We start from the raw sequence: 27,979 nt of genomic DNA on the forward strand, positions 1-27,979 counted from the left end.
AATGGGGCGCTGCGATCACTCACACCCACCGGCGCTTCTTCATAGGCGGAGTGGTAGTGTGTAGAGAAGGAAGTACTGCGGCAGCCAACAGAGCCGCGGAGGGAGATCAAATCCTAAAAAACCAGAGCAGTGCGGCTTCTTAGTTTCACCGGTCTTTTACCGCAACTATCAGAGCGCAAGAGAAGGACCCGCATCCTCGCGTGATGCTCTGCTTGAGACCGCAACATTTCATTTGAAAGACGTTTAGGTGGAGGGGGAAAATACTGTAACCTTTTGGAGGTTAGAGACACAATCTGTTTATTTAATCAATTAACCCATTTATTTTATAGAAATTTGCTTGACTGACGTCTTTGTCGCTTTCTTTCGTTTTTACCTGAATAACTGAATACAAATCTTTCTTACGTTTTTAAAAGGCAATACCATTTTGATATAATTCCACCTGAGGGGCTGACACCTCTCAAGCTTTGCATCACCTGAGGAGAGAAGCCTGACTGCGCCAACATGGGGGTAAGCCCGGCGTCTACCAACTTTACAACTGCCTTATTGATGCATGAAAGTTATCAAATGCCTTGAAAACTGTTTAAAACCCCAGATGCTGACGGGGAAGGGCACCATACTGCAGTGTCATGTTTTTTCTGCTCTGGAAATATTTGAGTGACATTGACTCCAATGCGGATTTTTTTTTTTGTTGGGCTATATAGTCTACGGTCTCATAGACTGCGACAAATTGATGTGACAAGTAGGCTAGAGCAGGCACAAAACAGCTCTCTGTAATGTCTACTGCAGTTGTAAGGTTTCAACTTGACAATGAATTGGTCAGAATCTACTGATGGAATAATTGAATGTCATTTACTGTAATTTGCTGCTGTTTCCTTTGTTTCTCATACACTATGGAACGAACAAGTTAGTGATAAAAAAAATATTGAATAGTCTCATTCAGGGGTTTGCCATATGCATTAATATAGGCGATGGGCTATATTAGGCATATCGTGACACTTTGTCTATAACCTTGCCATGGTAATCGGTTTATTCTGACAGCCGGCTCTCGTGAGAGAGAGAGAGAGAGAGAGAGAGAGAGAGAGAGCGAGAGAGAGAGACCACTGCGTATAGGCTTCACTTGGCATGTCACTGAGGGATTTCAATGAGACACAATGTTCTGTTATTCACCTGCCGTTATTATTAGCCTGTATTTGATGATTTTAGAATGTGTGGCTGTGTATTCGAATGGGCGCATGATTACAGTATCCCCTCCCCCTATTGCCCATGTAAATTATCCTCGCATCATCGCGACCCAATTGTCTACATCTTTAAATCTGCGATAGTGCAGGTAACTACTTCTACGCAACATTTGACGATAGACAGCTAGTGTAACATAGGAAACCCTATCCTAGTCTACCCGGCTACTGAGGACATTGCGTATGTCGGTATGGTATGCAATGCCTGAGCGCACTGAAGCCTCGGTGGCCCATGCGTCATAATGCGGTTACCGGGGAATAAGCGCTTCACCAACTTTTTTCCCCTTTAATTTGTGACAACAGGGGCGCGATAATCGTTGACAGTGAATACACACGATATATTAAAAAGATGTCCTGTGAATGCTGGGTGATGATACATTTGGGACTAGATTTGTAAGTGAATAGAATGCACACGAAGTTCTGACTCCCTCACTGCGTCAAATGGGGGATGCGGCCCGGCGCTGGATGATATTTTGGAATATCTCAATAAAAGTATCGATTGAAATAACACCATAATAACACCAATATTTTCACTGTTTTGTAAAGCCAATAATAATTTGACTATGAATAGTTCTGTAGGAACATTTCGAGGTGATGCTGCGACTGTCGTTGTGGACTGTTGCGCAATTTCTGCCTCATCATTTATCTTGCGTATATGAGAGTTTAAGATTTAATCCCCGACTCGGTTCTGGGTATTGACTTAATTTGATGACATGATGCCACAACATCCCAGTGGCTGATGAAGCTGGATCACCCACGGTTACCGAACATGATTGAAGAGACACCGACAGAGCAGGCACGAATGATATCAGCTATCTCCATCTATGACCTGAGTGGGCCTTGGAGGCATTTCTCCCGGTCGAAGCGGCGAGAAATGAAGCAGTCGTTGGTGATAGGCTATTCATGAGGATGCGAGAATCATCCGTAGCAACAGGCACTGCGTCAAATGGGATGGAGTGCAAAAAGTGCTTACGCACGAACCACTTCCGTGGTAAAGTTAGATCAGCCCGTGTAGCCTATGTGTAAATGAGACAGGGGTGGGGGTCCTCATCCGGCGCGCAAATAAAATATGTGTGTGACCTCTGATAATAATGACATTTTCAAATAATTGGAAGGCATATGTTCTTTACCTTAATCCATCTCACCCCTATGATTATTTGACAACATACAAGACATTCTGCGAAGTCGATCTGGCGCTTGACGCGCTGTGCCGTGGCACTGCCAACTGCCTGCCCCCAAGGCCGCAGGCTGCCGCGTCAAAATGGGGGCGGTGCCTTTTGAATGGAAATTCCCTTTAAAAAGCTGTGATTGGCGGACTCGGGGAGTCACGCAGAAAGGGATGTTTTAGCAAGGGATGTAAGGAAGCAAACAAACACTGAGGCAAAGTGTCAGCGGTACTGAAGACAGGCAGACAGACAGACAGCCTTTTTCATTTATCACACCAATTGTGAGCAATTGAGGTTGCTGATGTGGCGAATGTGTGTATAGTTGCTCTGGTACAGTCAGTGATGGGGTAACCTAATGATGCTGAGAGAGAGAGAGGGGGGGGGGGGAGAGTGAGTGAGTGAGTGAGAAAGAGAAATGGGAGAGGAGAGCAAGTGAAGACGGCTGCACACATTTCACCTTCAGACACATGAGCCATAGCGAAAAAGGAGGGGGAGGACAGAGGGAGGGTGGGTGCAGGGCGAAGGAGGGAGGGGGATGAGATGAGTTGTGACTGATCTGCAAGTGTAGAGAGAGAGAGGGAGGGCTGTATCCTGTTGTGGGATAATGACCTGAGCTCACATTGCCATGGCTCCTGTTTCCCCTGCTTGCCTCTGCTCTTAGGGATTGGTTACCACAGAGACAGGAGGCAGATGGGATGACAGGACAGGGGGGAGGTATAGGTATTCAACCCCTATGGGATACAGAGAGGTGGTGGGGGATATCAGGGAGAGCTCACTGGACAGGGACTGAGGAGCATGAGGGAGCACTCCTTGATATCCCCCATCATCTCTCTCATTGAAGGGGAGAAAGGGAAGTGATATACAGTATAAAGGAAGGGCATATTGGTGTAGGTGGTGTGGAGATAAATCATTGCAGTGGCAGAGAGCTGAACGCTTGGAGTGGCAGAGAGCTGAACGCTTGGCGATCTCCTTAACTGGCCAGGTGTACAGGACGGGTATAGGAAAGGGTAAGGGTGTAGGTATTTAGGTAAGGCTTGCTTGGTCATGATGGGACATGGTACACTCTTAGACAAAATGGTCCCAATAGGGTTATTCGACTGTCCCCATAGGAGAACCCTTTTTGTTTCCAAATAGAACCATTTTTGGTTTCAGGTAGAACTGTTTTGAGTTCCATGTTGAACCCATTGTGGAAAGGGTACTACATGGAACCCAAAAGGATTCTACCTGGAATCAAAAAAGGTTCTTCAAAGGATTCTCCTATGGGGACAGCCAAATAACCCCTTTAGTTTCTAGATTGCACCTTTTCTTCTAAGAGTGTGGATGTAGCTGTGGCCCAACCCAGTGTTTGGTGCAGAGTAGCTAGCTCACTCCCCTCCTCACTGCATCTGCAGTCATTCGTGTCCTGCTGCTGAGTCTGGAGGGTTTGCGCAGTGCACTGTATGTCGACCGAGCCGTCCTGGGCATCCTACTAATAGTCAATGATCAATATACTAGTGGGATATTCATGAGGGTTCTGTCCTTAAAGAGTCATTTGGAAGGACATGGTTTGAATGTTAGTCTTCTAGCATAGCTAGAAGGACCTACTTTAAGGGTAGGGTGATACGGTAGGGTAATAGGGTATTGTGTAAGTATTTGGGGACTTTTGGGGAAATTTGGCATTATGGTTTGTTTGAGTTTTGATGAGTCCCTTACCCTTCAAAGCAGACTGAGTTCCTTACTAAGGTCATGAGTTAATCAAATAACATAAACATTTGATCGATTGTAATGCAAGATAGGGCAGCCTGGTTAGTTAGCGTTGCTGCAATGTTCGGGAAATGTTAAATGGGGGTTTGCAGAGTGAGAGACAGAGGAGAGTTGGGTTCCCTGCCAACACAGTCATTACTAATTCAGTGTCCTCCCAAGCTTGTGTGTGTGTGTGTGTGTTTGTGTGCGCGTGTGTGTGTGTGTTTTCTTCCCCCTTTCATTATCAACTACGTCAATTGAATTTGTCTCATTTGAAAATATACATAAATGCTTAAATGTATTTATTTATCTCAATTCTGCCCAAATGACATTTCCTTTCACAGAGCGTGTCACAGGCAACACAGTACTTCAAAGGCCAGAAGACAAGACAGTACACAGAGCAGGAGTTGCTATGTGTTCTCTGTCACCTAAATCATCTGCATTAAACACAGAATATCCTCAGGAAACCCCTCATAGGAGAAAGAGAGAATCTACAGTTGTCCCTACAAGGGCCACTAAACACTCAAGATTTACGATACCAATCTAGACAATGCTATTCTCACTGAGGAGCACACACACACACAGACACTCACACTCACACTCACATCCACACACATGTACATGTACACCAGGGTTTCCGTTAGTCGACTTTTGGCCGATAATGCTTTTTAGTCTTTTCATCGATGGAAATACCAGTCGATTGTAAATGCATTTGACCAGTCATGCTTACTGGTCTACAGGTTCATTTGCATCCTTTCATGGAATTAAATTGCCGCGTGTATTTTCGTTAGTCGTTTATCTCAAGCCACAACATACAGATACAGAGCCTATGAGCGAAAAAATCTGTCCGACAGTGCGAGAGCTGCTGCTACAGATTCTCAAACAGCTCATTTGTTGTTTCTGGAGTGAAACGTGTGCTTTTATAACAATTCTAAATGCAATTGCATGTTAAAAACAGTTTTGATGGCCATGATTAAAAATAACTACTATTTTTATTTCTCAACTGGTAATTGAAGCGCGCTTCCCATTCGCCATTCAAGGGCGCCACTTTTTCCTAAAGAAAACTCTGACAATACACTCACAATGGGTGAATGGTATACACACTGAGAGACAAGGACACATGCAGACTCTAAACTGGAGCACAGCTGCCTGCCAGGATGAACAGATCAGGGGATGGACAGATGGGCATGGGGGAAGGATGAAGAGATGAGGGTAGGGGAGGACAGGTGGGGTAATGCCATAAGATGGGATTTTGTTTTCGTTTTGCTGTTTTTTTTTAGAAGGGAACACAAATTATTTGTCAGTGAGAGCTAAATTAGGATACAGGACATTTGGCGTGTGTGTGTTCACATGCACATAGATAGTGTATAATTTCTGCTATAAGCAGAGGTCATGACCTCAGGGTCTGGCTGGAATTCCATACCTCTGAACATCAAAACAATTTAATTGAATTTAATATAACTTTATTTATATACAGTGGTGTAAAGTAAAAATGTGTGAAGTAAAAATACTTTGAAGTTCTATTTAAGTTGTTTTTTGAGGTATCTGTACTTTACTCTACTGAACAAAAATATAAACGCAACATGCAACAATTTCAACAATTTTACTGAGTTACAGTTCATATGAGGAAATCAGTCAAGTGAAATAAATAAATTAGGCCGTAATCTATGGATTTCACATGACTGGCAGGAGCGCAGCCATGGGTGTGACTAGGAGGGTATACGCCCACCCACTTGGGAGCCAGCCCTCCACCTAGTGAGCCAGGCCCAGCCAATCAGAATACGTTTTTCCTTACAAAAGGGCTTTTGTATAGACAGATACACTTCAGTATCATCAGCTGTCCGGCTGGTCTGGTCTCGGACGATCCCGCAGGTGAAGAAGCCTGATGTGGAGGTCCTGGGCTGGCGGGGTTACACATTGTCTGCGGTTGTGAGGCCGGTTGGAGGTAATGCCACATTTTTTATGCCAAATTTTCTAAAATGACGTTGATAGAGAAATAAACATACATTCTCTGGCAACAGCTCTGGTGGACATTCCTGCAGTCAGCATGCCAATTGCACACTCCCTCAAAACTTGAGACATCTGTGGCATTGTGTTGTGTGGCAAAACTGCACATTTTAGAGTGGTCACAAGGTGCACCTGTGTAATGATCATGCCGTTTAATCAGCTTCTTGAAATGCCACTGCTGTCAGGTGGAAGGATCTTGGCAAAGGAGAAATGCTCACAAACAGGGATGTAAACAAATTTGTGCACAACATTTTTGAGAAATAAGTTTTTTGTGCGTATGGAACATTTCTGGGATCTTTCATTTCAGCTCATGAAACATGGGACCAACACTTTACATGTTGCGTTTATATTTTTGTTCAGTATATTTATATTTTTGACAACTTTTGCTTTTACTTCACTAGATTCCAATTGGGTACATTTTCCACCACTGTTTATATATTTATTAAATTAAGAAAATCACCATTTGAGAAGAAGTTGGGCATCCAGAAATTAAATGAACTGTCATTGTGACAAAAAGCAACACCAAGTATTTTACAACCAAGACGTGTCTTGATATGAAACCATTTTTAGATATGCACCTTAGAGGCTGCTGCCCCATATACATAGACTTGGAATCACTGGCCACTAATAACGGTACATTAGTCACTTTAAAAATGTTGAAATAATGTTTACATACTGCTTTACTCATCTCATATGTCTATACTGTATTGTATTCTACTGTATTCTAGCCAATGCCACTCCGACATTGCTCAATCTAATTCCATTCTTTTACTTTTCGATTTGTGCGTTGTTGTGAGTTGTTAGATACTACTGCACTGTCGGAGCTTGGAACGCAAGCGTTTTGCTACACCCGCAATAACACCCGCGGCAGTGGTTAGAGCGTTGGACTAGTAACCGGAAGGTTGCAAGTTCAAACCCCTGAGCTGTCATTCTGAACAGGCAGTTAACCCACTGTTCCTAGGCCGTCATTGAAAATAAGAATTTGTTCTTAACTGACTTGCCTAGTTAAGTAAAGGTAAAAAAATAATTAAAAAAACATCTGCTAAATATGTGCATGTAACCAATAACATTTGATTTGATTTTCCTATAGTTCTTAATGCACCGATTTCCTCCGTTTCATTATCACTCTTTAATATGGAGAAGAACGTCTCTACTGGTAGTTAACTAGGGAGAGGTACTGTATTTGGTGTACAATACAGTAGGCTAATGAAGACAAGAGCAATCAGTCTAGCTAATCCTACTAGCATGAGCCTCCAGGACCAACCACCGACCCAGCCCAGCCCCCCTACCCCTAGGCCATGCCCCCTGTGGCTACCTAGCCCTATACCCCAGGGCTGTTGGAACCAGATGTCCCTATCAAATCAAATTGTATTTGTAACATGCGCCGAATACAACAGATGTAGACCTTACAGTGAAATGCTTACTTAACAAGCCCTTAACCAACAATGCAGTTTATCCCCAACAATGTTGTACACACTCCCATGTTGTATATAGTTCACATAAAGGCCTAAAGCAGTGATATTCCAGCTTTTTCAGCAGGGGGATCACATTTTTTCCGCCAGAATTTCTGGGGATGCCATTTTTTTCCCCCCAAGAATTTGTTGTGACCCCATCCCATCCCAAATCTAATAACACAACCTGCACATGCAGATTTTTACATCAACAAATCACATTTAATTCATTGCATTTTCATCTCCTATCAAAACGAAAAGAAACCAATAAATACATTTACTCAGTTTATTCACAGCAGGACTGAATGGACATATAACTGTCACCATCACTACCCTCCGCCCCCACACCTTCCCCATTGGCTAGGATCCCTTCACATCAGCCTATCAACTAGTAGTGTCATGTGGGTCATGGCTGGCCTGATAGGCTTACAAGAGATGATCAAACTATATTGGGAGAAGGATGTTGCACAGCCATGATACAGCCAGATACTGTCACTTATAAAGTATAGTTATTCACCACACACAGGGCACAGTTCGTGAGGATTTGTCTCCAATGGCACCCTATTCCATACATAGTGCACAATCAAAAGTAGTGCACTACATTAGGAAAGGTATGGGTCTAAAGTATTGCACTACATAGGGAATAGGGTGTCATTTGGGAACCACTCAAGGTAATGAGGTGTATATAACTTGTTTCAGGAAGTGTGTAGTATGGAGAAATATATCTACCATCTTAGTCAATTCAAGCTTCACACACAATCAAACTGTTTTCCTGCAATAGTTACTATTTCCCCTTTTGTAGGTCCCCTAAAACGGGAACCCAAACAATGCAACTTCTTCCCGCCTCTTGTGAAACCCCTCACCTGTCATGCATACCAGGAGAGGCTGGGATGCCACGCCTCATGCCCAAGCAGGTCCATCACTGTTAGGGGGCATGCCCAAGCCTGTGTGCCCTAGACAGACAGACTGACAGACTGGCATGCTCCTGATGGAGGGTATTGGCTGCCGTGGTTCACTGCAGTGTGGAAGTGTTCGACATATGAAACATGCCCCGTCTTCACTTCACTTCAGAACGAATGAGTCTGATTAATAACTGAGAAAACATTACATATAGGACATTGTCTGTTTTAATATCTCCTCCTAGTCTCCTATTTTTCCCTTCTCTGTTCCTAATACTATCTGCCCCCCCCCCCCCCCCCCCCCCCTCACTCTCTCGCTCTCTCTGTCTGCCGCAGTGCGTGTTCTCGCTGCGCAGACAGACTGTAGCCACCTCGACAATGACTCACCTCTGCCTAGCTGTTGGCAGGCTTATAGCTTGCGCATATAAGAAGGTATCTCATTCTTTCTTATAAAGATACACACACACACACACACACACACACACACACACACACACACAGACGTGTTGGCTATCTCCTCGAATGTCCAGTTACCGAGGCATCAATTATAACTGAGCGATCAGATCAGGGGGATCCTACAGTACTAGGCCACCGCCCACCACTAAGCCTCGGTCACCATGCCAACCTCCATGGTAATGTGACCTCCTAACCAGGCGCTTAGCTCCGGGAAAAACGGGACAAAACCAGAACAGAACATTAGAACCAGACAAACCACAGCAGCATGACATCGATAGAATGTCACAAACTCTTGCTCGTTTCTTTTCAAACATAGTGTACACACACCCAATGATGTTCTACTATCCTCTGGTAGATTAGCACACTAGTAGCTTTAGTAATCTGCTCCAAAGTGAATGTGCCTGTCTTCCTTGTTCCGGGCAGTCTGTCTTCTACTTGAAAATATTAGAATGTGTGGAGGAGATGCGGTAATATATACTGTAGCATCTGTCTGGTTGTTAAGTCACCGACACCAGTTCCTCCAGTCTGTGTCTGTCAGTAGGTCCGTCTGTCTTTCTCTGTCCGTCTGTGTGAGAGCTAGTGGTTGTAATTTCAGCCTGCAGTCTCTGTTTCTTCTCTGAAACAACATCATTGAATTACATTTTGCCCAACAGCAAATGGTAGAAACAGACTGGCAGACAGACCTACAGATAGACAGATAGATGACATGTTGTATTGAACAATGAGGAACAAAACGACGCTCTCTAAATGTTTTTGCTTGTAACTAAGGCGATAGTTGTGACCTCGTAACCACAATGAAGAAATCTTGCCACACAGCTTGAGGGTTGTGGGTGAAAGGAGAAGCTTGGGTTGTTCCTTGCGTGTCATGAAAGATTGAGTGGCATTAGCCCACACACACATGCCTGCAAGCATGTTAACACCCTCACCACACACACACGGTAACATCCACCAACATCCACTTTCTGGGTCGCAGGTTGTAAGGTCGCGACCCTGCAGGTGGGGTTGTTTGTTTTACAGTGTTATAGAACAATCTGTTAGAGTGGGATCCCAGTCACGCTGTCACTCACTGATATACACAGCCTGAGTCAACTGACAAAGAATAGTGGTCAATATCTAATTAGTGGTGTGAGAGAGAAGAGCTCTTCTCTCCCTCTCTCTCACCTCCCACTGCTGTCTCTCTTTCCATCTGCCCCATCACTGTCTTTCTCTTTTTTTCATTCATCTCTCTCTGTCCAGCCCTCTCTTGTAATGCCTGTTTCACCTGTCTCCGCTCTTCCAGTGTTTGTATTAGCATTAAATTGTGTGTGTGTGTGTGTGTGTGTGTGTGTGTGTGTGTGTGTGTGTGTGTGTGTGTGTGTGTGTGTGTGTGTGTGTGTGTGTGTGTGTGTGTGTGTGTGTGTGTGTGTGTGTGTGTGTGTGTGTGTGTGTGCCTGCGCGCGTGGGTGCGTGATGAGCAGGTGTGCTGTCAGACCTAACAATGTACTCTAAGTGCATTTCAATGGCCCACTCAGTGTTAGCCATTGGAAAACCTGCCTAGCTAGAAACTCCACACCTTGTGTGCCTAACCCAGACCTGTTAGCTTATCTATAATATCTACCCTACACTGTTTGGCTAAAGATGCTTATCTCGATGCCAACCAGAGTATTTAATGTGCATGTTATATTGAAGTACCCCCACACACACACACACACACACACACACACACACACACACACACACACAGAGGCAGGCCAATCTCAAAGGGCATGAGTAGCAGTAGTCTTCTATCAGTCTCTCCTTTGTTCTGCATTCGGCTCTCTAGGCCTGTCTGGTCTTGTTGCAGCGAGAGCTCACTCACATTCTCGGTTGACGACATCCACATGCACACGTGTGTGTGTGTGTGGGAAGGTTGATTTTGTGCACTTTGTAGTCAACTTGTGTGTTGTTTGTGGGGAGTTCTGTTCGGGTCGACTGTTTGAACCAATCTCTTCAGGGTTAGTTTGTGTTCAAGGGAGACTCACTCTAGTGTGTTCCAGTATTACTACTGTAAATCAGGGGCAGAGTGGAGACCTGTAGTGTTCACTATAAATCCTCCTCAAACCTTTCTGACCACAATGAACCACTCAGACTGGTCTCTTTTACACGTGGAAGATTCTAGGCATCTGAAATTTCTCAACTGAACTCGCGTTAAGCACTGGGACTTTCAGTGGCAGGTTTACTCACCCATTCATGGCATTGTACTTCGTCAGTCAAGTGTGTTTATCAGGGCGTGGGAGATTAGGTCATGTATGTTTAGCTCGGTATAGGCTATTTATTTGTTTTGCGATGGACCAGGTCAAAAATGAAAACTTGACTTGAATGTGTATTTGCCCTTTATTATTCAGAATAAATTAACAGGTAGGTGTCAACCATACCCAAAGAAGGCCAGTGTAGGTGCAGGCTTTTGTTCCAACCAAGCAGTAACACAGTTGAAACCCAGTCAAACCTAGGCAGTAGGCCAAGCTTGTTAGAGCATGTCATCTTGACAATAGCCACCAGGGGGCTCCCCTGTGTTTCCTTGAACGCGACACCGTACAGTCACTTGGTGATGATGCTAGAACAAATAAAAGTGACCATATAGTCAGAATGGATGAGAAAGATTGAGCTACATGTTCTTAATTGAGGGTTATGGGTGTGGTAAGAGACAGACAGATTGCCTTTTGGATGTATTTTGGACTCTGCTGTCCTTTAACCCTTCTGGTCCTTCATTACATCACTGATTGTATTGATCCTGCAGCAAGGTCAGTTTCCTTGATGAGTTGGCTGTGTCAATGAGCAGCTTTTCCACTATAACCCTCCTGGGAGCCATTTTGTCTCTCTCGCTCTCTCTCTCTCTCATTCTGTCAACTGAGGGACTCTGGTCAGGGGCTTCTGTATTGATTTGAGCATCCGTTAGTGTAAATCGTAACTTGAGCTAATGCAACACTTTGTGCTCCCTAGAAGAGAGACATCTGTCTGTGTGTGTGTGTACGTGCGCGTGTGTGTGTCTGCCAAACTGTTTCATATTCAACACATCACAGTAACATTGATGTATCCAATCTAATTGAATAGATATTCATCTAATCTAGGGGTTCCCGAGTGGTGCATCGGTCTAAGGCACCGCATCTCAGTGCTAGAGGCGTCACTCATGTCCGATTCCAGACTGTATCACAACCGGCCGTGATTGGGAGTCCCGTAGGGCGGCTCACAATTGACCCAGCGTCGTCCGGATTTGGCCGGTGTAGGCCGTCATTGTAAATAAGAATTTGTTCTTAACTGACTTGCCTAGTTAAATAAAGGTTCAATTTAAAAAATACAGTGCCTTGCGAAAGTATTCGGCCCCCTTGAACTTTGCGACCTTTTGCCACATTTCAGGCTTCAAACATAAAGATATAAAACTGTATTTTTTTGTGAAGAATCAACAACAAGTGGGACACAATCATGAAGTGGAACGACATTTATTGGATATTTCAAACTCTTTCAACAAATCAAAATCTGAAAAATTGGGCGAGCAAAATTATTCAGCCCCTTTACTTTCAGTGCAGCAAACTCTCTCCAGAAGTTCAGTGAGGATCTCTGAATGATCCAATGTTGACCTAAATGACTAATGATGATAAATACAATCCACCTGTGCGTAATCAAGTCTCCGTATAAATGCACCTGCACTGTGATAGTCTCAGAGGTCCGTTAAAAGCGCAGAGAGCATCATGAAGAACAAGGAACACACCAGGCAGGTCCGAGATACTGTTGTGAAGAAGTTTAAAGCCGGATTTGCATACAAAAAGATTTCCCAAGCTTTAAACATCCCAAGGAGCACTGTGCAAGCGATAATATTGAAATGGAAGGAGTATCAAACCACTTCAAATCTACCAAGACCTGGCCGTCCCTCTAAACTTTCAGCTCATACAAGGAGAAGACTGATCAGAGATGCAGCCAAGAGGCCCATGATCACTCTGGATGAACTGCAGAGATCTACAGCTGAGGTGGGAGACTCTGTCCATAGGACAACAATCAGTCGTATATTGCACAAATCTGGCCTTTATGGAAGAGTGGCAAGAAGAAAGCCATTTCTTAAAGATATCCATAAAAAGTGTCGTTTAAAGTTTGCCACAAGCCACCTGGGAGACACACCAAACATGTGGAAGAAGGTGCTCTGGTCAGATGAAACCAAAATTGAACTTGGCAACAATGCAAAACGTTATGTTTGGCGTAAAAGCAACACAGCTCATCACCCTGAACACACCATCCCCACTGTCAAACATGGTGGTGGCAGCATCATGGTTTGGGCCTGCTTTTCTTCAGCAGGGACAGGGAAGATGGTTAAAATTGATGGGAAGATGGATGGAGCCAAATACAGGACCATTCTGGAAGAAAACCTGATGGAGTCTGCAAAAGACCTGAGACTGGGACGGAGATTTGTCTTCCAACAAGACAATGATCCAAAACATAAAGCAAAATCTACAATGGAATGGTTCAAAAATAAACATATCCAGGTGTTAGAATGGCCAAGTCAAAGTCCAGACCTGAATCCAATCGAGAATCTGTGGAAAGAACTGAAAACTGCTGTTCACAAATGCTCTCCATCCAACCTCACTGAGCTCGAGCTGTTTTGCAAGGAGGAATGGGAAAAAATGTCAGTCTCTCGATGTGCAAAACTGATAGAGACATACCCCAAGCGACTTACAGCTGTAATCGCAGCAAAAGGTGGCGCTACAAAGTATTAACTTAAGAGGGCTGAATAATTTTGCACGCCCAATTTTTCAGTTTTTGATTTGTTAAAAAAGTTTGAAATATCCAATAAATGTCGTTCCACTTCATGATTGTGTCCCACTTGTTGTTGATTCTTCACAAAAAAATACAGTTTTATATCTTTATGTTTGAAGCCTGAAATGTGGCAAAAGGTCGCAAAGTTCAAGGGGGCCGAATACTTTCGCAAGGCACTGTATATCTAATCATTAGAGAGGTTTTGAAGACTGAGAGAATGCACTGTATCTGCACTGTGTTTCTCTTTCAGGGCTTCTGTGCCCCACCACCAGCTAGTGTGTGTGCGTGTGCGTTTGCGGAGAACATACAATAGTCGCTGTTGACATAAATGACAAATGAAGCAGGTGGCCAGTGGATACAAACTGTGATAGCGGGTCCCCGAGATGAGACAGACACTGCAGTAAAGCCAGACGGTCGTTTGATCCTTCTGTCTGTGATCTCTGTGAAGATCAAATGGGTATCAGAGAAAATAATGAAGTCCCTCTCCCCATCTGTTGTGTCTGCTGCTTTAACCATGTTTCTATTTAAATAATAGTGAAAGTATCCCCCCCCCCCTAATCCCTTCCCCCCTCTCTTACTGTCCCCCCCACCGCCCAGTATGGGCGGTCGGACAGTTACCGCGTTGCTACCTCGCAGGATAAAGATGGCAAATCTTCTCCCAGCAAGAAGAACAAGAAGGGGAAGGACATGGATGAACTCAAGAAAGAAGTACCGATTGTAAGTGACTGGCACACAGTGGCACACACACACACTGCCCTGCTCAAGGGGCACGCTGGGCACCCCCATAACTATTATTGAAATACTAACATATGCTTCTCCGTAAGTTAGAGTATGAATATTGATCGAATACTTTCAGGGTACTCCCCAAGAGTCAATGTGTAACTGGAACACACACTCTCTAAATAGTTTGGAGAAAGACCTTAAAGTGAATGATAGTAATTAAGTCAAAATCCTCCTAGTTTGTTTTAAATTCATTGTTATGATATTTATGGCATATTCTCAATGTTTCTCTGTTTCTCTCTCCCACACAAACACACATACATATGCTCTCTCTCTCTCTCTCTCTCTCTCTCTCTCTCTCTCTCTCTCTCTCTCTCTCTCTCTCTCTCTCTCTCTCTCTCTCTCTCTCTCTCTCTCTCTCTCTCTCCCTCTCTCTCTCTCTCCCTCTCTATCTGTCTGTCTCTGTCTCTCTCTCGCTCTGTCTCTCTCTCTCTCTCTCTCTCTCTCTCTCTCTCTCTCTCTCTCTCTCTCTCTCTCTCTCTCCCTCTCTATCTGTCTCTCTCTCTTTCCCTCCCTCCCTCTCTACCTTTCAGACGGAACACAAGATGTCCATAGAGGAGTGCTGCAGGAAGTTCAACACCGACATTGTCCAGGTGACTCCTCCTACTGTACTGTCCCATAGAGGTCTGTCTATGTTGTACCATGGAGATACGAGATGTCCTGCCGAGTCCTGCTGTGTCACTGACAGAGCTGCTACTAGGCCACTAGGTGGTGGTGTTTTATTATTTTACATTCACTCATGCCACACGGTCGGTGTGTGGTCGGTGTGTTTGAGGGGATCAGTTTGAGCAACGTTTTAATGCCTTCTAAGACTATGCAAGACCCCTTATAAAGTCTCAATTATAATCTTATAATTATCCTTACTACGTTACAGCCTTTTTGAGTCGGTTGAAAATGTTCTACGTAAAGACAACACATTTTAAGCCTCGTTATAATATTGTAAAGACTCATTTATGCTTATAAGTAGTCATAAAGCATTATACCTGCAGGCTTAAAGTTTTACCCATATAATTACATATTAGATTTAATAGGATTTTTATGGTGCAACCCCTAATTTCAACACACTCAGTACTAGGTTTAACCCACCCCACTCTCTCCCCACCCAGGGTCTGACCAACGCCAAGGCGGCTGAGTTTCTGATCAGGGACGGTCCCAATTGCCTCACCCCTCCCCCGACCACCCCTGAGTGGATCAAGTTCTGTCGCCAGCTATTCGGTGGCTTCTCCATCCTGCTGTGGACCGGCGCCATCCTTTGTTTCCTGGCCTACGCCATCCAGGCCGCCACGGAGGACGAGCCGGCAGGAGACAATGTGAGTCACCCACAAGCACACCCTCACGCACACACATGCACCCAAACACTAAACGTTAACACGGCCACAGAATAAGGGACCTTTAGAGCCACACACAGCCGAATCACACATACCTACGTTTACCAAACCTCACACACACTGACAGCAGCGCCAGTTCCTAACCTTAATTCTAACATACACCCACATGGCTAATGTACTTGGTCATTGACACTTTTTTTCTGTTTTTGCATGATCATCTAGTCTAGTGACTATTACCGTGTTGGTCTGTGTTCAGTTTGAAGCTAAATACTCCTGCTATGCATTGACCTGCAATGTACACAGTGTAACAGTGGGATTTCCTGTCTCTCTCTCTCTCTCCTCAGTTGTACCTCGGTATCGTGCTCTCTGTAGTCGTCGTGGTCACCGGTTGTTTCTCCTACTTCCAGGAGGCCAAGAGCTCCAAAATCATGGAGTCCTTCAAGAACATGGTGCCCCAGGTAAACACACGACATGCCAATAGTGTGCAAAGCTGTCATCAAGGCAAAGGGTGGCTACTTTGAAGAATTTAAAATATAAAATATATTTTGATTTGTTTAACACTTTTTCGGTTCCTAACTGATTCCATGTGTTATTTTATAGTGTTGATGTCTTCACTATTATTCTACAATGTTGAAAATAGTAAAAATAAAGAAAAACCCTTGAATGAGTAGGTGTGTCCAAACTTTTGACTGGTACTGTACTGTCACACACACTGAACACATACCACACACCTTTCCAAGCTTTCTTTGCAATTCACACGCTCAACAAAACAAACAGTATCTTGTGTGTGTGTGTGTGTGTGTGTGTGTGTGTGTGTGTGCGCGCGCATGGGCTATCTAACCCTCCCTCTGTGTTCTCCCTGTAGCAAGCCTTGGTGATCCGTGAAGGCGAGAAGATGACGATCAACGCTGAGGAGGTGGTGGCAGGAGACCTGGTGGAGGTGAAGGGAGGAGACAGGATCCCTGCTGACCTCAGAGTCGTCTCTGCTCATGGCTGCAAGGTACCAATCACACACACGCACACACAGTTCAGATAACACACACTCACACAGCTACACATTTTACTTAACATTTTTTGGCCTTCTGGGTTTTGTCCTTCTCCTATAGGTGGATAACTCCTCCCTGACTGGCGAATCAGAACCCCAGAGCAGGTCACCTGACTGTACCCATGACAACCCCCTGGAGACCCGCAATGTCGCTTTCTTCTCTACCAACTGCGTTGAAGGTAACTATAGAAACTGCTAACTCACAGACAAGCAGACAGACACATCAGCTGTTCTGTCCCTGACAATTCTCCTATCCTCTTTTCTCTATTCCTGCGTGTCAGACTCGACCTACCAAATTCAGTCAGCAGGGTCCTACTGCAGTATTGGATGCTGCACCCCAGCAGCACTAAGGCTTGCTAGGCTTTTGACTGGTTCAACTAAGCTGATTCAAACGTAATATTATACCATAGAGCTGCTGTTGACGCAGAAGTTACCCACATAAGCATACAAGAGTTCCCACTTTTACTTCTCTTCTCTCATTTCAACCTCTCTTTTTTTCCTGAATGAATATATGCCCTTCTATTTCCCCCTCTCCCTCCCTCTCTCTCTCTCTCCCTCCCTCTCTCTCTCTCTCTCCCTCCCTCTCTCTCTCTCTCTCTCACTCTCTCTCCCTCCCTCACTCCCTCTCTCTCTCTCTCTCTCTCTCTCTCCCTCTCAGGTACGGCGCGTGGCATCGTGGTGTGTACCGGCGACCGTACCGTTATGGGCCGTATCGCCACTCTCACCTCCGGTCTGGAGTCGGGCAAGACCCCCATCGCCAAGGAGATCGAGCACTTCATCCACCTGATCACAGGCGTGGCCGTGTTCCTGGGCATCACCTTCTTCATCCTGGCTGTCTGCCTGGGCTACACCTGGCTGGAGGCCGTCATCTTCCTCATCGGCATCATTGTGGCCAATGTCCCCGAGGGCTTGCTGGCTACTGTCACTGTGAGTGGCCCTGGCCGTTTCTCTGTGAATCCTATCTCTATTGAACCTCATACCTGTGGGTTCAATTCCTGGGACCACCCGTACGTACAATCTATGCACTCATGGCTGTGAGTCATCTGCTAAATATCATGTATTATATCAGTGCATTCGGAAAGTATTCAGACCCCTGGACTTTTTCCACATTTTGTTACATTACAGCCTTATTCTAAAATGGATTAAATGTTTTTTTCCCCCCCTCATCAATCTACACACACAAAGCAAAAACTGTTTTTTGGAATTTTTTGAAATGTCACAATTTGCATACTGTAAATGAGATTCATTCTAGATCAACTAGACTGTAGATCTAGACCAACTAGACCAACTACACAGCTAACTACACAATTAACATAGACATACTACACATTGATTAAGACAAGATCCAGACCAATTATAACTTCTACCAGGCATATATTATAGATCTCTAGACCAACTAGACAGCTGAAGCAAGCACACACATTCTCTCCAGAATAGGTAACCTTTCTAGTTTGTTGGTACTAGTACCCTCCTTCGTTCTGGCTCCTGGATAACCCCTGTCTTTCCCCTGTCTCTGTGCTGTAGGTGTGTCTGACTCTGACTGCCAAGCGTATGGCGAAGAAGAACTGCCTGGTCAAGAATCTGGAAGCTGTGGAGACCCTGGGCTCCACCTCAACCATCTGCTCCGACAAGACAGGCACCCTGACCCAGAACAGGATGACCGTGGCCCACATGTGGTTCGACAACCAGATCCACGAGGCTGACACCACAGAGGACCAGTCTGGTAAGAGGGGATCAGGAGGGTTAGGATTGGAGTTGATGTTAGATATAATGGTAGAGTTTGGGTTCAGACACGCCAATAGCATTTTCTGGCCGAGAGCACAAATTACACCTCTGAATGTAATTTGCGAACCAAGTGCGCAGCGATTTTACATGTAGAACTGCATGAAAAAATGTTGCCGCACTGAAATATTGGCTGGCGAATGCTAGATCCACATTCAGTGTGATGAGCGCTAGCCTTTAGAGTTTGGGTTGGAGTTAATGTAAGAGTTAGTGTTAGAGTTAGTGTTAGAGTTAGAGTTAGAGTTAATGTTAGAGTCAGTGTTAGAGTTAGTGTTAGAGTTAATGTTAGAGTTAGTGTTAGAGTTGAGTTAGAGTTCATGTTAGAGTTAATGTTAGAGTTAATGTTAGAGTTAATGTTAGAGTCAGTGTTAAGAGTTAGTGTTAGAGTTAATGTTAGAGTTAGTGTTAGAGTTAATGTTAGAGTTAATGTAGAGTTAGTGTTAGAGTTAGTGTTAGAGTTAATGTTAGAGTTAATGTTAGAGTTAGTGTTAGAGTTAGAGTTAGTGTTAGAGTTAGAGTTAATGTTAGAGTTAGTGTTAGAGTTAAGAGGTCATGTTAGAGTTAAAGTTAGAGTTAATGTTAGAGTTAATGTTAGAGTTAGTGTTAGAGTTAATGTTAGAGTTAGTGTTAGAGTTAATGTTAGAGTTAGAGTTAGTGTTAGAATTAGTGTTAGAGTTAATGTTAGAGTTAATGTTAGAGTTAGTGTTAGAGTTAGTGTTAGAGTTAATGTTAGAGTTAGAGTTAGTGTTAGCGTTAGAGTTAATGTTAGAGTTAGTGTTAGAGTTAGTGTTAGTGTTAGAGTTAGAGTTAGAGTTAATGTTAGAGTTAATGTTAGAGTCAGTGTTAAGAGTTAGTGTTAGAGTTAGTGTTAGAGTTAATGTTAGAGTTAGTGTTAGAGTTAGAGTTAGTGTTAGAATTAGTGTTAGAGTTAGTGTTAGAGTTCATGTTAAAGTTAGTGTTAGAGTTAGTGTTAGAGTTAGTGTTAGAGTTAGTGTTAGAGTTAATGTTAGAGTTAGTGTTAGAGTTAGTGTTAGAGTTAGTGTTAGAGTTAGGGTTAGAGTTAATGTTAGAGTTAGTGTTAGAGTTAGTGTTAGAGTTAGTGTTAGAGTTAGGGTTAGAGTTAGTGTTAGAGTTAATGTTAGAGTTAGTGTTAGAGTTAGTGTTAGAGTTAGTGTTAGAGTTAGTGTTAGAGTTAGGGTTAGAGTTAGTGTTAGAGTTAGTGTTAGAGTTAGTGTTAGAGTTAGTGTTAGAGTTAGTGTTAGAGTTAATGTTAGAGTTAATGTTAGAGTTAGTGTTAGAGTTAGTGTTAGAGTTAATGTTAGAGTTAGTGTTAGAGTTAGTGTTAGAGTTAGGGTTAGAGTTAGTGTTAGAGTTAATGTTAGAGTTAGTGTTAGAGTTAGTGTTAGAGTTAGTGTTAGAGTTAGTGTTAGAGTTAATGTTAGAGTTAGTGTTAGAGTTAGTGTTAGAGTTAGTGTTAGAGTTAGTGTTAGAGTTAGGGTTAGAGTTAATGTTAGAGTTAGTGTTAGAGTTAGTGTTAGAGTTAGTGTTAGAGTTAGGGTTAGAGTTAATGTTAGAGTTAGTGTTAGAGTTAGTGTTAGAGTTAGTGTTAGAGTTAGTGTTAGAGTTAGGGTTAGAGTTAGTGTTAGAGTTAGTGTTAGAGCTGGAGTTTGGGTTGGATGTTGGTGTTAGAGTTCAAGTTTGGGCACAGTCACGTTTAGAGACAATTTTAAGTTTAGGAATCCCTCTTGAGTTTAAGTAGTTCTATAACCTACAGACAAGTACAGTTTAATTACAGGTTAGGAATAGATATTGTTTTATCATCTCTAATCGGCCACCTCTCTCTCTAGGTGCCTCCTTTGACAAGACCTCAGCCTCATGGGCTGCCCTGGCTCGCGTCGCAGCTCTCTGCAACCGCGCCGTGTTCAAAGCCGGCCAGGACCAACTGCCCATCCTGAAGAGGGACACCGCTGGTGATGCCTCCGAGTCTGCCCTGCTCAAGTGTATCGAGCTGTCCTGTGGCTCTGTCAAACAAATAAGAGAGAAGAACAAGAAGGTGGCCGAGATCCCATTCAACTCCACCAACAAGTACCAGGTACGTAACACACATATGTGTACATACACACACGCACAAACACAACACTCAAATGGATTGGTTTCTAACACTGTGACCATGTCCGATCTCACCTCTCCCCTTTCTTCCCCCCTATTTCTCTCGCTCTCTCCCTTCCATCCTCAACCAACCCCACAGCTGTCAGTTCACGAGACTGAGGATCCCAATGACAACCGCTACCTGCTAGTGATGAAGGGAGCCCCAGAGAGGATCCTGGACCGCTGCACCACCATCATCATCCAGGGCAAGGAGCAGCCCATGGACGAGGAGATGAAGGAATCCTTCCAGAACGCCTACATGGAGCTGGGAGGACTGGGAGAGAGAGTACTCGGTGAGAGAGAGGGTGGGAGAGAGAGTACTCAGTGAGACAGGGAGAGTGAAAGGAGGGGGGGGGGGGGGGGGGGGGTTGTGGAGAGAGAAATGTGGAGGGAAGGTTGAGTAGAAGGAAGAGAGAGAAATGGACCTTGCAGAACGCATAAGAGGAGTGGGGCGGGTTGTTAAAGGGAGGGGAGGGGGAAAGGATGGAAGGTCAGGATGTTGGTTCTAGGAGAATGAGTCAAATGTACCTTATCCAATAGTGAATAAAAAATGTGAGCTGAAGGATTGACTGATTTAGTAGAGGATGAGTAGAACAAGTAAATCAAGCGAACCCCTCCTGTTACTCCCCAGGTTTCTGCCACCTGCTAATGCCAGAGGACCAGTACCCCAAGGGCTTTGCCTTCGACTGTGACGACGTTAACTTCACCACAGAGAGCCTGTGCTTCGTGGGCCTCATGTCCATGATTGACCCTCCCCGTGCCGCTGTGCCCGACGCTGTGGGCAAATGTCGTTCGGCTGGCATCAAAGTCATCATGGTGACAGGTGATCATCCAATCACTGCCAAGGCCATCGCTAAGGGCGTGGGCATCATCTCCGAGGGCAACGAGACAGTGGAGGACATCGCCTCTCGCCTCAATATCCCCGTCAGCCAGGTCAACCCAAGGTGAGAAACATAAGACACACACACACACACACACCCACACACACCAGCACAATACATCATTTCACAATGACGGTGAGACCACAAGGGATCCCGTTCTGCTAATTCATTGTGCTCATTAATGTTCCCCCTCTTGTCACTTTCGCCCTGGCTCCGTGGATCCAAGCTAACTATTCTGATGTGTGTGTGTCTCCAGGGATGCCAAGGCTTGTGTGATCCATGGTACAGACCTGAAGGAATTGTCTCAGGATCAAATGGATGACATCCTCAGAAACCACACTGAGATTGTCTTTGCCAGGACCTCCCCACAGCAGAAACTCATTATCGTAGAGGGCTGCCAGCGACTGGTGAGACACACACACACACACACACACACACACACACACACACACACACACACACACACACACACACACACACACACACACACACACACACACACACACACACACACACACACACACACAAAGACACACACCACCTGAATCCATCACCCGATCAACAAAAGTGAACTTGCTTTCCACGACTACACTAATATAAGTCTGGGAACAAGGTTGGGGTTCATTCCGTTTTCAGTTCGGGGAGATTGTTGAGATTTTATTCATGCATTTGAAAATGAATTGATTGAATTGAACAGGGAATTGACCCCATCACTTCCCCCTAGTTTTGGTACAATTGTGACTTTCTATAGGCCATGCTCAAAAGCACTACTAAATTGTGCTATGAAGGGAATAGGGTGCCATTTAGAACACAGGCTAACTCTTCTGTCCCTCTCAGGGTGCCATCGTGGCTGTGACAGGTGACGGTGTGAACGACTCTCCTGCCCTGAAGAAGGCTGACATCGGCGTTGCCATGGGAATCTCCGGCTCTGACGTATCCAAGCAGGCCGCTGACATGATCCTGCTGGACGACAACTTTGCCTCCATCGTCACCGGAGTAGAAGAGGGTGAGAAATAGGGAGAGAGAGGAGAATAGATGGAAAGAGTAGAAGGGCGTGTGAGAGGGAGAAGTGGAAGAAAGGTGAAAGAGGGCAGAAAAGGAGAAGATGGGAGGGACTGGTAATATGAGCCTGTATGTTTTAAGCATCGCAGAGTAGGTGCTGATCTCCAATCAGTTTGGACTTTTTAGTGAATAAGATCACATGGACAAGAGGGGCCTGATCCAAGATCAGCCCTCCTACTCTGAGACACTTTATGAATAAGGGCAGACCCTGATCCAACCTTGAGTGACCTTTGCTCAATTCTACAGATGTTAGGGGTCAGAGTTCAGTGTGTGACCTCTGTGTGTGTCCTCCTGTCTCCCTGCAGGTCGTCTGATCTTTGATAACCTGAAGAAGTCCATTGCATATACCCTGACCAGTAACATCCCTGAGATCACACCCTTCCTCCTCTTCATCATCGTCAACATCCCCCTACCCCTGGGTACCATCACCATCCTCTGTATCGACCTGGGAACTGACATGGTAAGGCACACACACACACACATAACACACACACGCGGGACCAACACACACACACACACAAACACACACAAAATACGAAATTGTGCATTGTTGAAAGTAATGTCACATGTAAACTCGATATGCCCTATCTCACAATGGAGCAATCAATCAAATATACATCAATGTGAAATATTTGTTTCTCATACAAACTCACATCTGTGACCTGTGACCCCCTTCCCCCAGGTGCCCGCCATCTCCCTGGCCTATGAGGCAGCCGAGAGTGACATCATGAAGCGTCAGCCCAGGAACCCCACCAGGGACAAGCTGGTGAACGAGAGGCTCATCAGCATCGCCTACGGACAAATCGGTGGGTCCCCATTAACTCCTCTACCTGGTTGGGGCCATAAAGACAGTGCATATGTAACTGGACATGTTATCATAGCCCACAGCCAGATCAATGATCAATACTTCCCCATGAAGTCCTTGAGCATTAGTCGTGAGATTAGTCTTCTACCACCCTGTTGTAGAATCTGACAGACTGATGAGTGCATTGATGCTTATAGATCATACATCTATGGCTAGTGGATTATAGTTCACGAGTCTATATGACAAGTCAATGGCTTCTCCTTGTGGGATCCGGTAACATCACTTCCAGAGTGAACATGTGTTAACGCTTTGTGTCTATGTCTGTGTGTGAAGGTATGATCCAGGCTCTGGGAGGCTTCTTCTCCTACTTTGTGATCTTGGCTGAGAATGGATTCCTACCCTCAATTCTTGTGGGTATCAGGCTCAACTGGGACGACCGCGCTTGCAACGACCTGGAAGACAGCTATGGCCAGCAATGGGTAGGTACACGCTACAATTCTGAGCCAAAATAAGTATTCAAAATATAGCCATACAGTATATTACAAGTACAAATGCAAATTCATTGTTTACACTATTTCACCATAGTTGATCAGATTCTATAAATAAATATTCCCTGACCAAGATTGCTGTCCTTTTAGTCACACTGCCGGGATGCTAATGTCCATTATATTGTTCTATTTCATTATATGATTCAAATACTGTGTCTCACTCCCTTTCTCCTCTCTCTGTGTGTGTGTAGACATATGAACAGAGGAAGATCGTGGAGTTCACGTGTCACACAGCCTTCTTCGTCAGTATCGTGGTGGTACAGTGGGCTGATGTCATTGTCTGCAAGACCAGGCGGAACTCTGTCTTCCAGCAGGGCATGAAGTGAGTCTGTCTGCCTGTCTGCCTGTATGTTTCTGTCTCTCTTTTCCTGTGTCTGTCTGCCTGTCTGTTTCTGTCTCTCTTTTCCTGTCTGTCTGCCTGTCTGCCTGCCTGTCTGTTTCTGTATCTGTTTGCCTGTCAGCCTGTCTCTGTCTGTCAGCCTGTCTTGTTTCTGTGTCTCTTTTCCTGTCTGTCTGTCTGTCTGTCTGTCTGTCTGTCTGTCTGTCTGTCTGTCTGTCTGTCTGTCTGTCTGTCTGTCTGTCTGTCTGTCTGTCTGTCTGTCTCTACATTTGTTAATATACAGTATGCTTGGTCTCTATGTATATTAGTCTCTCTCACCCTCTTATATTTATTCTCATTCTCATGTCTCTCCTCTGCACTACTCTCCTCTTAGGAACAAGATCCTGATCTTTGGCCTGTTTGAGGAGACAGCTCTGGCTGCCTTCCTATCCTACACCCCAGGCATGGACGTGGCACTCAGGATGTTCCCCCTAAAGTGAGTGGAGTAAACCCAGAAATACACCTACACAAACAGATAGACATAGACCTACATCTACACAAACAGACATACTTACATCTACACAAACAGATAGACATAGGCATACATCTACACAGACATACATACATCTATCTACACAAACAGATAGACATAGACATACATCTACACAAACAGATAGACATAGACATACACCTACACAAACAGATAGACATAGACATACATCTACACAAACAGATAGACATAGACATACACCTACACAAACAGATAGACATAGACATACATCTACACAAACAGATAGACATAGACATACACCTACACAAACAGACATACATACATCTATCTACACAAACAGATAGACATAGACATACATCTACACAAACAGATAGACATAGACATACATCTACACAAACAGACATACATCTACACAAACAGATAGACATAGACATACACCTACACAAACAGATAGACATAGACATACATCTACACAAACAGACATACATCTACTTAAACAGATAGACATACACATACATCTACACAAACAGATAGACATAGACATACATCTACACAAACAGATAGACATAGACATACATCTACACAAACAGACATACATCTACACAAACAGATAGACACAGACATCCATCTACACAAACAGATAGACATAGACATACATCTACACAAACAGATAGACATAGACATACATCTACACAAACAGACATACATCTACACAAACAGATAGACATAGACATGCATCTACACAAACAGATAGACACAGACATCCATCTACACAAACAGATAGACATAGACATACATCTACACAAACAGATAGACATAGACATACATCTACACAAACATACATACACCTACACAAACAGATAGACATAGACATGCACCTACATAAACCAAACAGATAGACATACACCTACACAAACCAAACAGACATAGACATACAAACATACTGTACATACACCTACACTGACAACTATTGACCTATCTGCCATGCGGTGTGTTTATTAACCTCTGCCCCCCCCCCCCCCCCCCTCCTCTCCAGGCCCAGCTGGTGGTTCTGTGCGGTCCCCTACAGTGTCCTCATTTTTGTGTATGATGAGATCCGAAAACTGCTCATCCGTAGGAACCCAGGAGGTAAATGGCTGTCTCTTTCTCTATGTATAACATTTAGGCCCGAATCCTGTCATGAGATTTGCATTTGTAACTTCACACACAAATCTTTAATTGACACTAAAACAAGAAAACTCTCTAATGCCTCTCTTTTCTCTTCCCCTACCCTCTCCTCCTACAGGTTGGGTGGAAAGGGAGACATACTATTGAGTGATGGATACCGTCTTTACTCATACCCCTACATTTTCCATTTGTTTCTCCCCCCTTTCATTCCATCCCTGGCAAGACACGTCTTCAGATGCCCCACCCCGTAAAAGACAACAACCGCTTCGAAGCAATTTTCATCACAACTGCCCCAAAGATTAAAAACAGCAAAGCACCTTTACGACTTCCTACATCAACCCCCCCCCATCTCCATCTCCTATGATACTCTTTGCATGTGTTCTCTCACTGCTGTGTACATAAACCAATATATCTACCAAACGGCAGCTGCATATTGTGTATGTAGATTTGAACGAGCTATGATCTAAAGGGAGTTTCTACGCTCGGCAAAAAAAAAAGGGCCATACCACTCCTTCCTCCCTTCCCCTTCTTTCCCCCGCTATCTCTACACCTCTGTTCCTCCCTCTCTTCTTTCTCCTGCGACCCTTTGCTCGTCCTCCGGTCACACACAGATCTACGGATCACAAGCGAGATCCCACAGCTGACACCAATACGAGCCGTCCCCTCTCGCCCTCTCCTGTCTGCAGGAGGAAGAGCGGATGTCTTTCTCACTCCGACCGTTTCCTTTTTCTTCAACAGTGTTGTTGTTGTTTTTTTTATACTATGGGGTGGGGGTTCATTGGTTTTACTTGTTTTTTTATTTATATAATGGGAGGGGGGGTGTGTGAGAGCTGCTTTCCCTCATTTAGGCATAACAAAGCACACCCCGCCATGGCGTCCCCAGTCCCCCCTTCCCTTTCTGTCTCTCACACCCTCCTCTCCACTCTACTCCCTGTTTGTCTGTATGTGTGCACTGTGTGAACCATTGTCCTTGTTAAATACTACAGTACACCCCCAGTTGGAAAATACAACTCAATCTTTCTGTGTGTTCTAGGAAAACTATATAATTCTATACCGATTTAAAGAAATAAAAATATGTTGAAAATAAAACATCTCAAGATACACATTCAGTGAAAAAGAACATCGGCGGCATTGTTGAGCGTGCTATGGAAAAAGAGGAAAGATCACTCTGTTTCCTTTTTCTGTATGGTTTCCAATCTTTTTTTCGCCAGGTTTTCAGAAAGCCGCTGCAAAAATGTAACAACAACAAAAAAAGCGACAAGGTTGTGTTTTATTATTAAAACATGTGAGACAGAAACTATGGCGTCCATATTCCTGCTACCACTTCCATGTTCCTGGAGTCCGGTCCAATCTAGGAGACCCAGTCCAGGTATTAAGTTCTGTGTGAATGTCTGTATTGGAGACCAGCAGAGGAACAGCCATTTCAGGCTGGGTCTTACTCAGAGGGCTGTAGGGGGTTGAGACTACAGATGACAAAAAAAAAAAAAAAACAGTCGTAGAACATGTGTGTGAAAGAAAACGAAACCAACACCAATAAAACATCTAGACCATTTAATACAACCTAACAATGTCTGTGTGTCTTTATCTCTCCCTGCCTTCGACTCGCTACACTGACTTTCAGCTTTCTTTCCCCCTCTTCTCTCATGTCAGTCTGATACTACATGGCTTAAATGCTAAATGTAGGCCTGAATTTATGAAATCTTGTAGGACAAAACTGACCAGTAACGCATCTTTTTTGTCTTCACCTGGACAACATTTGGGGTTGTATATACGCAATGAAATATCTGTAAGAGAACAAGAGATTTTACAAGTGATTCTTAAGACTAGCGAGATATACTGTATCTAGTGTTTTACTGTGTTCGTTGTTGTATCTATAGTGTTGAGGGACATATTGGCAGAGCGCTAG

General features: G+C 44.3%; 1 protein-coding gene across 2 annotated transcripts; it reads left to right on the plus strand.

Moving 5' to 3' along the window:
- LOC110517766 (sodium/potassium-transporting ATPase subunit alpha-3) lies at window positions 1-27,638 on the plus strand. Of its 2 annotated transcripts, none has more exons than XM_036973802.1 (22): window positions 1-279; window positions 414-507; window positions 14,334-14,414; window positions 15,011-15,070; window positions 15,584-15,787; window positions 16,150-16,263; window positions 16,671-16,805; window positions 16,912-17,029; window positions 17,509-17,777; window positions 18,375-18,573; window positions 20,480-20,724; window positions 20,881-21,073; window positions 21,412-21,724; window positions 21,918-22,068; window positions 22,499-22,667; window positions 23,029-23,183; window positions 23,406-23,529; window positions 23,862-24,007; window positions 24,268-24,398; window positions 24,790-24,891; window positions 25,943-26,034; window positions 26,192-27,638. In XM_036973802.1, the coding sequence occupies exons 2-22, from the start codon at window positions 502-504 to the stop codon at window positions 26,218-26,220; spliced, it is 3,036 nt and encodes a 1,011-aa protein (XP_036829697.1). In that variant the 5' UTR covers window positions 1-279; window positions 414-501; the 3' UTR covers window positions 26,221-27,638. The 2 variants fall into 2 exon arrangements, with proteins under 2 accessions (XP_036829697.1, XP_036829693.1); XM_036973798.1 differs by having other exon boundaries at window positions 15-279; window positions 14,295-14,414.
- Window positions 27,639-27,979: the final 341 nt, after the last annotated feature.

This window comes from Oncorhynchus mykiss, chromosome 3 (genome assembly GCF_013265735.2).
Source record: "Oncorhynchus mykiss isolate Arlee chromosome 3, USDA_OmykA_1.1, whole genome shotgun sequence".
NCBI classification, from domain to species: domain Eukaryota; kingdom Metazoa; phylum Chordata; class Actinopteri; order Salmoniformes; family Salmonidae; genus Oncorhynchus; species Oncorhynchus mykiss.

Coding starts and splice junctions, on each gene's coding strand:
- LOC110517766 (XM_036973798.1), top strand. Junction 15,071..15,583: donor TCAACACCGACATTGTCCAG/GTGACTCCTCCT, acceptor CTCCCCACCCAG/GGTCTGACCAACGCCAAGGC. Junction 24,892..25,942: donor CTCAGGATGTTCCCCCTAAA/GTGAGTGGAGTA, acceptor CCTCCTCTCCAG/GCCCAGCTGGTGGTTCTGTG.